This window comes from Miniopterus schreibersii (assembly GCF_964146895.1).
Source record: "Miniopterus schreibersii genome assembly, chromosome: 11".
Lineage (NCBI taxonomy): Eukaryota > Metazoa > Chordata > Mammalia > Chiroptera > Miniopteridae > Miniopterus > Miniopterus schreibersii.
Window position 1 is genome coordinate 65,634,823 of NC_138111.1, and position 17,818 is coordinate 65,652,640.

Sequence of the window (17,818 nt, forward strand, 5' to 3'; positions counted from 1 at the left end):
ATAGCTGAGATGGGTCTGTTGAAGGCAACATATAATCAGGTCTTGTTTTTTAATCCATCGCGCTACCCTGTGCATTTTGACTGGTGAATTCAGTCCATATACATTTAGGGTGATTATTGATATATAAAGACTTACTACAGCCATTTATCTGTTTTCTCTGTATCTCCACTGTTTCTTTCTCTTATATTTGAAATGTTTTGTTTATTGTAGTAGTGGTTACAAGGATGCATATACATTTGTCAAAACTATCAAATAGTATACTTTAAAAGGATACATTTTATTGCATATAAAATTTGCCTCAATAAAGATTTTTAAAGATAATATTATAACCACAATAATACATCATAATTCTGTGTAATAAAATCAACAAATTAAAAAAACACTAAAAGGAAAAAATCAATCTAGGTTCCACTATGCTAACAAAGCTTTTTTATTTTCTGTGTTCCTTTCTAATCTTGGTTGATATATGTATATTTTCCACAGCTGTTAGTTATCATTTTGTATAAACAATTTTACATGCAACTTTTTATTTACGCTATACACATTTATCACATTATTTCATAGGCTATACAAAATGACAACATACTATTTCATCAAGTATACATGCTATAATTTGGTTATTCACTAATGCCGAGACATTCGGGTTGCTTTCCATGATTTCAAATTATAAAAATTATTATAACGAGCATCATGTATAAAGATCTTTTCTTACTTTGAATATTGCTTGGTATGAGCTCCCAGGAACCACAGCTAACTTTTTTCCCCATTATTTTTTTCATTTTAGAAGTTTTATTAAAATGCTAGGGCTGATGTACTAAAGTACCACAAACTGAGTGGCTTAAACCATAGCAATTTATTTTCTCCCAGTTCTGGATGCTAGCGGTATGAGATCAAGGTGTCATCAGGATTGGTTCCTTCTGAGACTGTGAAGAATAATCTGTTCCATGCCTCTCCCTGGCTCCTGGTGGTTTCCTGCCCATCTTTCGGATTCCTTGGTGAAAAGAAGTATTACCCCAATCTCTGCCTTCACTTTCAACATGACGTTGTGCCTGTGTGCATGTCTCTGTGTCTAGATATTCCCATTTTATTTGGACACCAAATCATACTGGATTAAGGGCCTAACATACTCCAGATGATCTCATCCTAACTAATTTTATGTGCAACAATCATATTTACAAATAAGGTTAACATTCCAAGGTACTGGGGGTTAGAGCTTTAACATATGAATCTGGGAAACGCAATTCAACCCAAAACAGAAGTTACACTTGTCATTAAAAACTCAAAAAGCAGAAAAAATTTAACGAAAAGGTGAGGGCTGTTATAAGTCTCTACCAAGTCTTTCCACATAAATAATCACTATTATAAATAATCACTATTAACACCTTAACTTTTCTAACATTTGAACGGCACCTTGGCCTCCCATAAACACCATTTGGTCCTGCTGTACCACAGACTAAATCTAATATGGCAATTTTTACTTACTGTAAATGATAGAGGGGTAGTCTCTGAACACCTAAACACTTAAACTTTTTTCTCACTTGGAGGGTCTCTGTAGAATCATAGAATCACAGGTATCAGTGCTAAAAAGACAGAGATAGCCTGGCTCAAGTTTAGGTGGTGGTAATATGTTTTTTGAGAGGCTTTAGAGTCACATCTAGGTCGAAAATGAGTTGCCATTTACTATTGGCTCATAAATTACTTCTCTAAATCTAAGTTCTCTCATCTATTGGGGAATATTACCTACCTTCATGGATTTATGAATATTTAATGGGGTAATGTATTGAAGGCACATACTAAGCACTCAATTAACAGTAATACTGTCCATTTAAAAATGTATTTAAAATTTTAAATTATGATAAAAACACATAATAGAAATCTTACCATCACAACCATTGTTAATTATACAGTTCAGTATTGTTAACTATATCTGCACTGTTGTACAAAAGGTCTCCACAACATTTTCTTCTTGCAAAACTGAAAGTCTAGGCCCACTAAACAGCTCCTGTTCTCCCTCCTCCAGCCCCTGCTCCGCTTTCTGTTACCTCAGCTATTACATGGGCATGGAATCACATAGCATCTGCTGTCCTTTTTCAAAGATATGTCAATGAGAGTCCGTAACTTATGAAAGATCTCACTGGCAAAGCCAGAAGAGATCTGGATTTTCTGATTCTTAAAACAGTGATTCATCTGAGGTTATTTTTTAGTTCCAGTTGAACTATGAAAGCCTTCTGATAGTCAGAATTTTTACAAGTACTGCTTATTTCTACCATACAGTAAAGCTCTATTTAAACCACAAAGCTTTTAAAAGACCTGAAAATCAAGATTTATGGGTTTAAATATGCCAGGTTCTTTTGCCATCCTGCTAATTTATAAAAACCCCAGTGTTGTCAGTATTAAACAGAACCAGAACTGATAGGAACAATAGTTAAACCAAGAAAAAGTATAACAATCTCCAAGTCAAAAAGAGTAAGCCAGTTACAGTTAGCAGCTTAATGTACCTGGATCCTGGGAGGGATAGATGTCAGCCCCTCACAGAAATGCACATGTGGTCTGGCAACAGCTGAACTTCAAAACAGATGCAGAGACCATGCTGCCACATGTAGTGCAGACACCCACATAGCCCTAACCGATGGTGTTCACTAAGCAATGTCCCCCACTAGAGACATTACTGTTTAAATTTACTTTTCACAGGGATTTATCCCTAAAGTGCAAGGAACACTATCCAGGCAATTTAGATTGAAATACAGTGTGCCCATGTCTTCGAAACACATATCTGTAAGGCACAGATCTAAAAATTCCCTTCACTCCTGACTGAGGTTGTGACACGATGGGAGAACTGGGGGTGGGGGTGAAATAAGGAGAGGATTGGGACTTAGAGAAGGGGATCTGGTCAATGTTCTATTAACTAAGCCAACTCAATTAAAGTTATAGTTTAATGGAAAAGCCAACATGATCATAAAACAAAAATAAAACAAAATAAACAGAAAACATAAAACAGGTCATCCGGAGAACATCACTAAACATCTCAAACATCCTGTTCCTAATTGGCTATAAATGTCTTGATCTGGCCTATTTGAGCAGTGGCAATTTACTAAAAAACAATCTGATACAATTTAGAGTTATAATAAGCAGACCTCCATCTAAATGAAATGAAAAAAGGAAAAACTGAGCCAAGAACACAAATGGTATCTCATTTTGCCTCATTTTCATTCCGGGAAGTTTAATAATAAGTTCAATGCATTCACATTAACGACTCAGGAGACAGTTACCACTCCCCCAAAACATGCACAGTTAGACATAAAAACATTCACAATTAGACTTCACGTGTGGAAGGAACTCCTGATCATATCATGAATTTAAAAGACCTGGGAATGAGAATAGCAGTGACTTTCACATTTTTCAAGCTCTGGAAAATGCTTAATGCTATATTTATACTGCAAAACTACGAAATGCTGAGAAAATTTTACTAGACTAAATAAAAACATGGTATTTAGTAAGGTAGATGCCATTTGATGGATTTACTTAAGCACTAGTGGAACTGAGTAGCCCACTGTCAGACTCCACTGCCCTAACAGTATGCAGACAGCTTTGGTGGTTTCCAAAGCCCTGGGGAAAATACATTTACAAAACTATGAAGAGAATTTCCATGCTTTGCTTTTCTCTGTTGCCTGTTCCCAGCCAGCTCTATTCAATAACAGACAGGACGAGAAATGGAAGATGATTCTATTTGTTTTGCACCCCCTGAGCTATGGTCCCAGGGCGGCAAAGGGACACCAAAAGGCAGTAAGGAAGGGAGGAGAAAAGAGGGTCTCTACATGCCACTGTCCCGGAACATGGCACAGAACAGGACTACGGGATAACTGCTGGGATCACCTGATATCCTCTCCTCCTTCTTGTACATTCTTCCTTGACTATTTGAAGGAACCTGCCAACTCGGCCACTTACATTTCTGGGTGAATGGGACTACCACCCACTATAACGCCCAAGTCCAAAAACTGTCCTCAGAGGGAAACAGAACTGCCCAGTCCTTATGGTTCCAGAGGAGATAGAATATAAACCCATTCCCCAGCAGAGAAAAGAGAAGGAATAGTTTGGGTATCTCTGAAGGATGTATGATATCACATCCATATCACTCTTAGCAGTCTCTGCCTTGCCCAAGATGACACCCCCTTCCCAGAGTGGCTGCATCCCAATGACTGATGGATGCCCAGGTATAACAGCCCTGCCCTCCAAGGTGGGAAAGCTCTAAAGGGTCTCCCATATTGATCCCGGGAGACACAGAACAGGTTCCTGAGAGTGCACGGCAGCTAAACTTCTCCCTCTACACAGTCCTGCCTCCTTTCCTCCCCTCCATAGCAGGCACTCCCCAAAGCACTCCCTGCACAGTAATCATATTCCAGAAAGCCCAACCTAGAACATCATACCAGTCCCCTCACTCACTCCTCTCCAGGAGCAGAACTGACCTACTTGGTCCAAGTGCCCAGCACCACACATACTGCTCCTCTGGCTCTCCAACTTGCATTACTTGGAGAAAGGATGTGTTCAGTTCTACCGTTGCAACATGCTTAGCGACAGGCTCATTCCATACCAGACAGGCCTGTGGTGGTTCAGCTTAGCTGTGTCCGGCTCATTCGTCTACCGAATCTACAGAGGCCTAACTGAATCACAGACATAAGTTACATTCTTCAATCTGTTTTAAGAGTTAAAGGTTGAATGCTTTGATTTCCAACTACCAATATCTCCTATCAGCTGGTTCCTAACTAGGGAGAAGACAGAGGTGTTATTTATTAGTCTCTTAAAATCTCAACATTTTCCTTAACTGCTCCTTTCTCCTTTCCATAAAAACTAATCAGTTCAAGTCCTGTCCTCTTGCATTTTCAATACTGAAGCCATTAGCCTATTTATTTTTTACTTTAATTGTTGACATTATTACGGATATCCCCATTTCCGAATTCTTTGGCCACCTCTGCACAGACCCCCAACCCCTTTTCCTCTGGCCTTCACCACACTGCTGTCTGTGTCTTTTGGGTTATGGATATATGTTCTTTGGCTAATCCCTTTAACTTCTTTCATTCAGTCTTCCCCTCCCCGTAACCCCCTCACCCGAGGATATTTTTTTCATTGCTTCTCCGAAAGTGGAAGGAGGGGAGAGAGACAGAGAGACATAGATGTGAGAGACACATCAGTTGTTTGCCTGCCGCTCAAGCGCAGACTGGGGCCGAAGATTGAGCCTGCTACCAAGGTACATATCATTGGCTGGAATCAAACCCGGGACCCCTCAGTCCACTGAACCAAACCAGCTAGGGCAGGTAGTTCCATTTTTAATTTTGTGAGGAACCTCCATGCTGTTTTCCATAGTGGCTGCACCAATCTGCATTCCCACTAAAAGTGCTCCAGGGTTTCCTTTTCTCCACATCCTCGCCAGCACTTGTCGTTTGTTGATTTGGTGATGGAGCCATTCTGGCAGGTGTGAGGTGTTATCTCATTGTGGGTTTAACTTGCATCTCTCTGATGATTAGTGACCTTGAGCATTTTTTCATATGTCTCTTGGCATTTGTGTGTCCTCTTTGGAGAAGTGTCTATTCAGGTCCTTTGCCCATTTATTAAAATGGATTGTTTTCCTGGGGTTGAGCTGCATAAGTTCTTTATATATTTTGGAAATTAACCCCTTAACAGATGTATCATTGGCAAATATCTCCCATACAGTGGGGTGGGTTCCTTTCCCATTTTGATTTTTTTTCCTGTGCAGAAGCTTTTTCGTTTGATGTAGTCCCATTTGTTATTTTTTCCTTTGTTTCCTTTGCCCGATGAGATATATCAGCAAAAATATTGCTATGAGATATATCTGATTTTACTGCCTGTATTTTCTTCTAGGATTTTTATGGTTTCGTGACTTACATTTAAGTCCTATATACATTTTGAGTTTATTCATGTGTATGGTGAAAGTTGGTGGTCTAGTTTCATTTTTTTTTGCATGTACCTGTCCCATTTTCCCAACCCCGTTTATTGAAGAGCCTGCCTTTACTCCATTGTATGATCTTGCCTCTTCTGTCAAATAGTAACACCATAAAAGGGCGGGTTGATTTCTTGGCTCTCTATTCTTTTCCATTGATCTATTTGCTGTTCTATGTGAGAACCAGGCTGTTTTGATTACAGTGGCTTGTAGTATGGTTTGATATCAGGTATGGTGACCCCTCCAACTTTGTTCTCCTTTCTCAAGTTTGCTGCAGTTATTCGGGGTCTTTTTTGTTCCATATACATTTTTGGAAGATTTGTTCTACATCTGTGAAATATGCCATTGGTATTTTAATAGGAATTGCATTAAATCTATAGATTGCTTTGGGAAGTATGAACATTTTAATGATGCTAATTCTACCATTTCATGAACACGGTATATTCTTCCACTTGTTTATATCTTCTTCTATCTATTTTTTCAAAGTCCCATAGTTTTCAGAGTACAGGTCTTTCACCCCCTTGGTTAAGTCTATTCCTAAGTATCTTAATTTTTTTATTGCGAAGGTAAATGTGATTGTTTGTTTAGTTTCTCCTCCTGAGAGTTCATTATTGGTGTATAAAAATGCCATCGATTTCTGGATGTTAATTTCGCATCCTGCTACCTTGCCGAATTCATTTATTAAATCTAGTCATTTTTTGAGGAGTCTTTAGGATTTTCTATGTACAATATCATGTCATCTGCAAATAATGACAGTTTTACTTCCTCCTTTCCAATTTGGATGCCTTTTATGTTTTCTTCTTGTCTGATCACTGTGGTTAGTCCTTCCAGTACTATGTTGAATAGGAGTGGTGAAAGTGGACACCCCTGTCTTCTTCCTGTTCTTAGGAGAAATGGTTTTAGTTTTTGCCCATTGAGTATGATGTAGGCTGTAGGTTTGTCATATATGGCCTTTATTATGTTGAGGTATGATCCCTCTATTCCCACTTTGCTGAGAGTTATCAAAAATGGGTGTTATATTTCGTCAAGTGCTTTTTCTGCATCTACTGATATGATCATGTGATTTTTATCTTTCAATTTGTTTATGTGATGTATGATATTTATTGATTTGCACATATTTTACCAGCTTGCATCCCTGGAATAATCCCACTTGGGCATGGTGTATGGTCTTTTTAATATGTTGCTGGATCTGATTTGCTAATATTTTGTTAAGGATTTCAGCATCTATGCTCTTCAGGGATATTGGCCTATACTTCTCTTTCTTTGTAGTGTCTTTATCTGGTTTTGCAATTAGAATAATGCTGACTTCTTAAAAAGAGCTTGGAAGTATTCCTGCCTCTTGGATTTTTTAGAATAGTTTGAGGAGGATAGGTGTTAATTCTTCTTCGAATGTTTGGTAAAACTCCCCTGTGGAACCATCTGGACCAGGGCTTTTGTTTGCTGGGAGTTTTTTGATTACTGTTTCAATTTCATCAGTTATTGGCCTATTCAGGTTTTCTGATTCTTCCTGATTCAGTTTTGACAGACTGTATGTTTCTAGGAATCTGTCCGTTTCATCCACGTTGGTCCAGCTTATTGGCATATAGTTGTTCATGGATTTTCTTACAATCCTTTGTATTTCTGTGATGTTAGTTGTTACTTCACCTCTTTTATTTCTGATGTTGTTTATTTGGGTCCTCTCTGTTTCTTGATAAGTCTGGCTAAAGGTTCATCAATCTTGTTTATCTTTTCAAAGAACCAGCTCTTGGTTTCACTGATCTTTTGTATTGTTTTTTAGTCTCCATGTCATTTATTTCCACTCTGATCTTTATTATTTCCTTCCTTCTACCTACTCTCGGCTTTTCTAATTGTTCTCTTTCTAATTCTTTAAGTTGTAGGGTTAAATAGTTTATTAGAAGTTTTTCTTGTTTTTTGAAGTAGGCTTGTAGGGCTATGAGCTTCCCTTTCAGGACTGCTTTCACTGTGTCCCAAGATTTGGGTTGCCATGTGTTCATTTTCTTTTGTTTCCGGGTAATTTGTGATTTCTTCCTGGATCTCATTGTGAACCAACAGAATGTTTAATAACATGGTATTTAGGCTCCACCTGTTTGAATGTTTTTCAGGTTTTTTGTTTTTTTTTTATTGTAGTTGATTTCTACTTTTGCGCCACTGTGATCCGAGGAAATGTTTGATATGATTTCAATCTTCTTGAATTTGTTAAGACTTATTTTGTGTCCTAACATGTGGTCTGTCTTTGAGAATGTTCCAAGTGCACTTGAGAAGAATGTGTAATCTGCTGCTTTGGGATGAAATGTTCTTTAAATATCAATTAAATCCATCTGATCTAGTGTGTCATTGAAGGTCACTGTTCCCTTGATTTTTTTGTCTACAAGATCTATCCATTGATGACAGTGAGTATTAAAATCCCCTACTTTCACTGTATTGCTGTTGATCTCTCCCTTAAAGTCCACAACTATTTTCTTAATATTTTTAAGCCAACAGACATATGAAAAGATGCTTAAAGATCACTAATCATCAGGGAAATGCAAATAACATCAATTACATGTCATCTCACACCCTTCAGGATGGCTATAATAAGAAATCAAGAAATAAGTGCTGGTAGGATGAGTAGAAAAGGAAACCCTCGTACACTGCTAACTGAATTGTAAATTAGTGAAGTAACTATGGAAAACAGTATAGAAATTCCTCAAAAAATTAAAAGTAAAGCTGTCATGTAATCCAGCAATTCCACTTCTGGGTATTTATACAAAGAAAACAAAAACACTCATTCAAAAAGATAGATGCATCCCTATGTTCACTGCACCATTACTAGTAATAGCTAAGATATAGAAGCAACTTATATGTCCATCAATAGATGAATAAAGAAGATGTGAGATATACAGCCATACAAGCACAATGGAATATTATTTAACCATAAAAAATAATAAAATCTTGCCATGTGAAACAGCATGGATGGACCTAGAGGGTATTATGTTGAGTGAAATAACTCAGATAGAGAAAGACAAATACTGTATGATTTCACTGATATGAGAAATCTTAAAAGTAACAAATGAAATAACAAAATAGAAACACCCACAGATATAGAGAACAAGTGGATGGTTGCCAACAGGGGTGGAGGGATAGGAAATAAATAGACAATAAAAATATTAAAAATAAAGAAAGAAAAAGCAAAACAAAACAAAAGAGAGCATTCATTCATAACTGCCAGTGTTTTACCAGAGTGGAGCTGTGGAAGAGGAATCTCCAGCTTCCTGTGCGCTATTCCTGAATTTCACCCTGCCTCTGTTGTTTTTCACTAATTGCCCTCAGGAATTATGCTTTTCCCTTTTAAATGATCATTCGATATGCTGTAATGCAAGTTATGTGAGTGTGGTCTCTCTCCCTCTCTCTCAAAATGTCTTACTGTACTGTATTCATCATTCTTCTTGTGATGATGTGAGATGACACAATGCCTGTGAGATGAGAAGGGAGGTGAGTGCCCTGGACAAAGGGAAGATTCATGTCCTAGGCAGGATGAAGTAGAATGGCACAAGATTTCATCACGCTACTCAGAATAGCATGCAATTTAAAACCTATGTATTCCTTATTTCTGGAATTTTCCATTTAATATTTTTGGATGGCGGTTGACCACAGTTAACTGAATCTGCAGAAAGTAAAACCGAGAATAAGAGACTACTATAACAACAGAAATTACCAACAGCAGTAGACATAACTGTGTTCCCAAAATATTGGTGTCTGCCCCTTGGCTGACCAATCCCTAGTGCCATTTTGCCAGTAGTAAACCTACTGTCTACTTCTTCTGAGTCCCCTGCCTGTCTTGCATCTCAGTGTATATACACCATCATCTCTGAGACAACTGGTTTTCTAAAAATGCAGAGCGCGCTCTATAGAACGCCCTGTCAATGAAGTGTTACATAAAAATAACAAAACATACAATTTGGAGTTCACTCAAGAACCAGTGTTTATTAGATTCCAATACAGAGAAAACCCTTATGGGAGGGTTCAGCCTTTTTGTTCTATTCAGGCCTTCTACTAATTGCGTGAAGCCTACATACATTAGGAAGAATGATCTGTTTTACTCAGTCTATTAGTTTAAATGTTAATCACATGCAAGAACACCCTCACAAAAACACCCAGAATAATGTTTGACCAAGTAGCCGCCACCCCATGGACCAGTCCAGCTGACATGTAAAATTAACCATCATATACAGGCAATGAGACCAACGGAAAGATTTAGGCTCATACTTGCACATATAAAGACACCTGATTTTTCATGAAGGTAACAACATACATAGATAGATGAGGAAAGGACTTTGCAATAATGGTGTTGGGACAATGGGGTATCCATGTGAAAGCAAAATAAATATGGACGCCCACCTTAGACCATTCAATAAAACAGTTACAGCTAGATCACAGACCAAATAACAAAGGCAAGCCAATATGCTTTTAGGAGATGGACAGTCTTCATGACTTCAGGGTAGGGAAAAATTTCTTAAGTAAGATACACAGTTATTAAACACAAAGAGAAAGGTTGATAAATCTGACTACAATAAAATTTAAAATATTTTCCTTAAGCCCTGGCCAGATGGCTCCATTAGTTGGAGCTTCCTACCATGTACCAAAGAGGTTTCAGGATAGATTCCTGGTCAGAGCACATACCTAGGTTGTGGGTTCGATCCTTGGTCACATGGGAAGCAATCGATCAATGTTTCTCACATAAATGTTTCTTTTTCTCTCCTCCCCCTTCCTCTCTCTCTAAAATCAACTTTTAAAAAAATCTTCCTGAAAATAAAATAGAATGTAAAACACAAAAACATAAATCAGCCTGGCTGGGCGTGGCTCAGCGGTTGAGCATCAACCTAGGATCCAGGAGATCGAGGTTTGATTCCCGGTCAGGGCACATGCCTGGGTTGCAGGCTCAATCTCCAGTTGGGGGCATGCAGGAGACAGCCAATCAATGGCTCTCCCATCACTGATGTTTCTATCTCTCTCTCCCTCTCCCTTCCTCTCTCTGAAATCAATATAAACATATTTAAAAAAACAAAATATAAACCACAGCATGGAAAAAATAGCTGCAATACATGTAATATAAAAAGTTACCCATATTCAGCACATATAAAGAATTTCTACAAATCAATAAGAAAAAGACAACCAAGTAGAATTTTTAAAAAACAAATAGGGCTGAAGCTCCCACAGGGAGTAGGAAAACCTCCATGGACAAGGAGACAGCCTTTTCGATGCAGGATAGAACAGCAGAAGACAGAGTTCCTCCCCCAATGAGAGAGGGGACAAGGAGGGGAAGGGAGAGGGGGAAGAAGCATCGATTCGGGAGAGAGGCATTAATTGGCTGCAAAAAAAAAAAATTACAGCTTATTCCTTCAACTAATTTAAATCTCTCCTAAAAAGTCACCTCCTTGGAGAACATTTCTAACTATCCTTTCTAATAGTGAAAATTCATCATCTCTTTCCCTCACTCACCTTTATTTTGGTATATGTGATTTTTTAAAAATTTTTATTATTGAGGTAGAGTTGACACAGAACATTAGTTTCAAGTGCACAACATGATTTGATACTAGTATATAGTGCAAGATGATTACCAAAAAAAGTCTAAATAACATCAATCACCAGTTTAAAAAAAAAAGATTTTTTCTTATGATGAAAACTTTTAAGATCTACTCTAAGCAACTTTGAAATATGCAATACGGTATTATTAACTATAGTCACCACGATGTACATTACATCTCCATGACATTTCTTTTTTAACTGGAAATTTGTACCCTTTAACCCCCTTCACCCATTTCCCCCACTCCAACCCTCCACCTCCACAACCACCAATCTATTCTCTGGATCTATGATCTTATTTTTGTTTTCTTTTTAGATTCTACATTTAAGCGAGATCATATGGTACCTGTCTTTATCTACCTGACTTATTTCACTTAGCATAATGCCATCTAGGGCCATCCATGCTGTTGGAAATGACAAAATTTCATTTTTTTATGGATGAATAATATTCATTGCATATATATGTATGTATGTATTATATATATGTATATACACATACACATATATCACATTTTCTTTATCCAATCATCCACTGATGGGCACCTACATTGTTTCCATACCATTGCTATTGTAAGTAATGCTGTCTTTAGATCCGCTGCTGTATCCTCAGCTTCTGTCATACTATCTAGCAAACAGTAGGTGCTCAAAAAGTGTCTGTTCAATGGATTCACCAGTAAAACTAAGTTTTTCAAGAACCAAGTATTCTGAAGAGATGTGAAAGAGTCCTGTGACTTCAACCAGTCTCTACACTATAACATTAGTCACTGACATAGTGTTTTTATACGACACACTTATGGTTAACAGTAAAACTCCAAAAACCACTTTGTGTTAATGTATTTCCAGCATAACATATTAATATATGCTAACATATGGGAAGCACAAAACAGACTTTTTATTTCATCTCTGTTCTAAAAATACAACTTGGCCTAACATTTTCAAATTGAATAATTAATCTGAATTTTTAATAAATTTTAGAATTTATAGAAGAAATTCTTGGTGTTTCACTCAGGCCGTTTCAGTCACACTTGTAATACTCTAGGAACACAGAATAAGCCAAGATTTTATTAGCACAATTAGGACGGCATTGCATATACCAGGCACTAAATAAATGCTCATTAAATAAAACTAACAAATACTAAAATATGGCTTGTTATATAATTTTCAGAAGGCTATTGCATAACAAGTTAAACATCCTTAGTGTGTAATATGTCACTCTAAAACTTTTATGGAGAAAGTATCATTTCTAAGGTAAAAGAAACTATAACCAAGACATGTACCAAAAGTATACCCAAGATGTATAACTGATTAATAATAAACCAACAAGTATAGTCTGTTTTGCTGCATTTATGGTCAACATTATATGATTACGTAGGTAGGTATATATAATTAGCTTTAGATTGCTAATACTTAAACAATTAATCTTATTCTAGGTATCTTTTTTTATCAGTTAGTATTACAGGCTTGTCTAGTACAGTGAGAAGGAAAACCGTTTTCCCAATCTCCTGTCCTTAACCTCTTCCTACCAGTACTTTCTTCTCAGAACACCATTCAGGTTTTTCTCAATTTCAATCAACTCAATTCTATGATCTGGTCTGACTACCACTTCCTCTCTCCCTTCTTCTCTTCGAAATTTCTTGAAAGAGTAACCAATATTTATCATCTCCACTTCCTTATCTCCCCATCTTTTCTCAACCTGTAGCAATCAGGCTACTTGGCTCAGTCTCCCGTTAACCTATTCTCACCAAGGTCATTTCTCCTAGTGGCTAAATCCAATTAGTGCTATTAAATCCTTAACTTGCTTTGTGCTCTACAGCTGCCCTGCCCAATACAGTGATGACTATCCACATGTGGCTACCGAGCACTTCAAATATATTGAGTACAAACAATAAAGGAAGTGAATTTTTAATTTTTGAAATTTAAATTTAAAAAACTGACAATTATAGGTTTCTTTGGAATAATTTGTGTATGTGAACCTACTTTTTAAACTGTATATTTTATAAAATCTAAATACAGATCAAGAATTTCTGATGAAAATGTAGCATCAGAATTAACATGTAATGTAGATGTAAGTGTAACATACACACTGGATTTCAATGACTTGGTATGAAAAAAAGGTTATCAAATAATCTTATTAATAATTTTTATATTAATTATATGTTGAAATAATAGTATTTTGGATATATTTGCTTAAATAAAATTATTAAAATTAATTTCACCTGTTTATGTTTTTTAAAGCAGCTACTGGAAAATTTAAAATTATCTATGTATTATTTTATGTCTACTGGACAGTGCTGCACTTAGCATTAGATTATTAGAATGACGGCTTCTCGTTCCATCTTGAAAGGCTGCGGCTACTTATCTCCTTCTACTTCTCTGATGCCCCACTTTTAGTCTGCAGTGGACCTTACTCTTCCACCCACTCCTTAAATGCTAGTGCCTCTCGAGGCTGTCCTGAGGCCCTCTCCAGGGACTCTCCCTAGGTGATCTCACTCTCACCCAAGGCTTCCACTATTCGTATACACTGATGACTGTACACCCTTCATTTGCAAATCAGCTCGCTCTTCAGAGAATGGCATTTTCAACTGTACCTACATCTAAGTACATCTGCACTTGATCTGCCATTACATCTTTTGGATATTTACCTTGTTAATATCATAAATCTGGACCCTGTTATCCATTTCATTCAGATCCTCACAATTTCTCACATTTATCACTACATTAGCTTCCAAAGTACTATCCTTGTCACCTTCCAAATCAATTTCCTTTGGCTGTTAAGTTTCTAAAAGTCACACCTGGTCACATGATTTCTCTGTTCAAAATACTTTGGTGGTTTCCTCACTGCCTCCAAGATAACACAGAAACTTCTTATAATCATACATAACTCTTGGTGCTTACCTGTCTGTTGGCTTTATGCTTTGTTGCCAACCCTATAAAATCCCAACCTCAAGGGTGTCTAAGTACCTGCAGTCCCCTGAACGCAACATTTGCTTTCTCACCACCAGGTTTTCTTTGCACACTCTCTTTCTGCTGACAGCAATTAAAACTCTTAAAACTCTATCCTTGCTCTCCTAGTCATCCTTCAAAACTCAGCTAACATATCACCTCCCCCAGGAAATGTCTCCAAACCTGAGCAAGTCTGAGCAAGTGTTCCTCCTCTGAGTGACCACCATGCCTATTTACTTGTCTACTAATAACCCAGTTGCACTGCCCCTGGGTGCTCTGGCCAGTTTGTGAATTCTCTGAAGGTAGGAATAAAGTGTTTTTACTTTATCTCCCTGTGTTATGCTTAATAAGTACTTATTGATAAACAGACACAACATTAAATAAGAGAAATCCACAGAATAAAATGCAAGGCTAGAAATTTTTAAATGGGCTCACAGAGTCATGAGTGAAATAAAGAAAGTTAACCCCAATCATCCTGAAAAAAACTTTAATTAGATGGTCTATGTCAGGATGTACTGAGGTAGGGAATAGAAAAATATATGCTAAATAATCATTAAAGTATCAAATACTCAACAGCAGCAACAACTTAAAACCTTAAAGGCTAAATGATATTCTATAACCTTTTTTTTCATACCATTTCATCTCTAATTCCACTTATCAGTTCCTTTCTTCCATTCTTTACATTAATTTTCCTTCCAATTAAATTTTGCTTTATTTCCTTCCCTCACCCAATCCTTTTCACTTCTACTGTCCCTCTCCCTTCTATGCTTCTTTGAATATAACAGGAAATTAAAAATATTGTCTTTGTCATCAATGTCGGCAATTTTGTATTAAACAAAGGACAGTAAAAAACCAGTGAACGAAATTATATCACAGTCAAGTTGATAGACAAAACCAGATGCATTAATCTGGGTGGGTGATTTCATAATACCAAGCAGTAATATGAACCATATGCATACTAAGTGGAGTCTGACAGGCATCAGCGAGTCCTTGGGGTTATGGCAGCAGGACAGTGGGGAGTAAGAAAAGAACAGCCAAATTGCCGGTGGTGAGGGCAGTCACAGCCCAGCCTCACAATATTCTGCAACTTGTGCCTGCCCTTCAAGAGGAAGCAGAAACAGACATGGGGAATACAGGGAGCAACCAGCTACCTGGACCAGCACAGCTGGGTAACCAATTTGACAGTGTGAGCAACAGCAGCCAACTAGCACCAGGTGCTAGTCTGAGCACAATGGCCTGGATACCAACTTGGGGACACAAAATAAAGACTACTGTTCCCAGGGAATTTCTGAATTTTAGTTCTGCTACAGAATAGATTCTGAGAGAGGTAGAGAAGTACCTGGAGAGGAATTACATAATTACAGTATTTAAACTAGATTGGTAGGAAGAAACAATTTTTTGAAGGACAGCAATTGCTAAAGGGAAATAGAGTACATTCTTTTAAATTACCTGAAAGTAATGTTTCAAAACCACTCAACACTGGGTTTTGTAGGCATAGGAAAGTTCACCCTAAAGATCGACATCTTACAGAATTCACAAACAGAAATGAAATCTCTTGAATAACTTTACACTCAGCAAGACGATGGAACAGAAAAGGGTATGTTGAAATGTTTCTAAAACATCCTAGAACTGGACTGTCAGAGCAACACCTTTAAACAATCAATTTAATTCAAAGCAGTACAGGGCAAGATTTACTCCCTTACCCGTGTCCAGGAGTTAAGTTTCGATTCTCCAGAATTCTGTGGTTCTTTGTTAATCAGACAACATAAGCACCATATTAGAATTTTTTGGCTTTCATCTGCAAGAAGAAAAACTAAAATGAGTAGGTTTAATCAAATAAAAGGGAAAGATAATCAGTATTAAAAAATTTAAAACACTATTTACAGGAAACATGTTTATTATATTTTAGGAAAATCTCAAACTATTAAGTTCACAGGCCAAGCATCCAGAACCACGTGTGAAACAACTTTGTGGGGTTTTTCCTTCTTGTGGGTTTGGGATCACGTATACTCAGCCCTTGTGTGGTCAGTTCCCTTTCTGTTACAGCTGCAACTTTTAAAGCCAAAAGAGAATGATGGAAAGAACTAAAAGAACTGGGCTTTTCTCAAGATCAGTTCTTTACTTCTCATTTCAAACCTTTAATAGTCAACCTTTTTAAGGCAACATAATTGTTATAGGCAGCACTCAATATTTCAGACTTAACCTTTTAATTTTCTAATTTGCCAAAACACCCTCCCTTTCTAAAAACAAATTCAACAAAAAATTGTTTAATACCAAATGGTTTGGATAAAATAGAAGCATCTTAACATGCTCCTAATTCTTTACTCTAAAATTTAAAACTTTACTAAATATGTGATGAAAATACTGAACTTTGAAATCTTATTTTGAAAACTGAGTCCATTTGAGCTGGAAATTTTGTAACAGGACTGAAAAGCAAAACAAGGCCTAAAGACTGAAGAAGTCAGTTACCTGAACTAGAGCCAAACAACTGTGGACTTGATCACAAGGCCATGGAGGTGAGGCTGAGGAAGCCCAGCACCTGGAATCAAGCCTCTGCAGACCACCTAATGTCCCTGTGGGGGCAGGAAAATAAATTTTCCTTCTACCCTTCTAAATTCTTCTGTCTGGACTAGTAATCAAATTAACATAAGACAGATTAACAGGAGAAAAATGACAAAATTTATTATATATGTACATGTGGGGTTCCACAAGAATATGGGACCGGAGAAGTCGGGCAATTAAGGCTTATGTGCCATCTTCAGCTAAGGAGAGGGGGTGGCAACTATGGTCTTGGACTTTAAAGGGCAGGAAGACAATTCACATGGAGATGGAAGAGCAAATGTTTGGTAAATAACTGTTTGCTGGGTTATCTTTAACAATGGGACACAGAGAGGACCTTGACCAAAGGGCCTTAGTAGGTTCCTCCCTATCACACTTAGTTTTTATTAAACTGTAGCTATTTATGAAAATAGCTTCCTTCCTGGAGCACGTTCTCTATCTAAATTCTTTTAGTAGCTGGGGGGAAGGTCCAAGTTTTTTTTCTAAGTCTTTTGTTAATTAAAAGTAATCAGCTTAAAATAATCAATATTCCAAAAGGCATATTTTGGTGTAAAAAACTCAGCTTCTCCTCACCCTTTACCTTCTATCTTCTGCAATCTCATAAACACAGCTTCTGTATGGGGTTCATTAATAAGAAACAAGGAAAAGACAAACTACACAAAGCAACCACCGCATTTTTAACCACACACCAAAAGACACAGTATTTTTTAAAACCATTTTTTACCCATAAATATATACATATGCTTATGGTCTCCTAATAACTAACATCTCTAAACAAACTTTATCAGGAGTTATTCGAAG

At 37.2% G+C, this 17,818-nt stretch overlaps 1 protein-coding gene across 13 annotated transcripts in view; it reads right to left on the bottom strand.

Annotated features, from left to right (window-relative positions):
* The window catches only part of FANCC (FA complementation group C), a 222,985-nt gene that overhangs the window by 100,381 nt on the left and 104,786 nt on the right, over positions 1–17,818 (bottom strand). For all 13 annotated transcript variants that reach the window (XM_081151079.1, XM_081151087.1, XM_081151080.1 and 10 more), the window contains one exon: positions 16,162–16,256. In XM_081151079.1, coding sequence (XP_081007205.1) covers positions 16,162–16,256 — 95 coding nt within the window. The remainder of the gene's footprint in view (positions 1–16,161; positions 16,257–17,818) is intronic.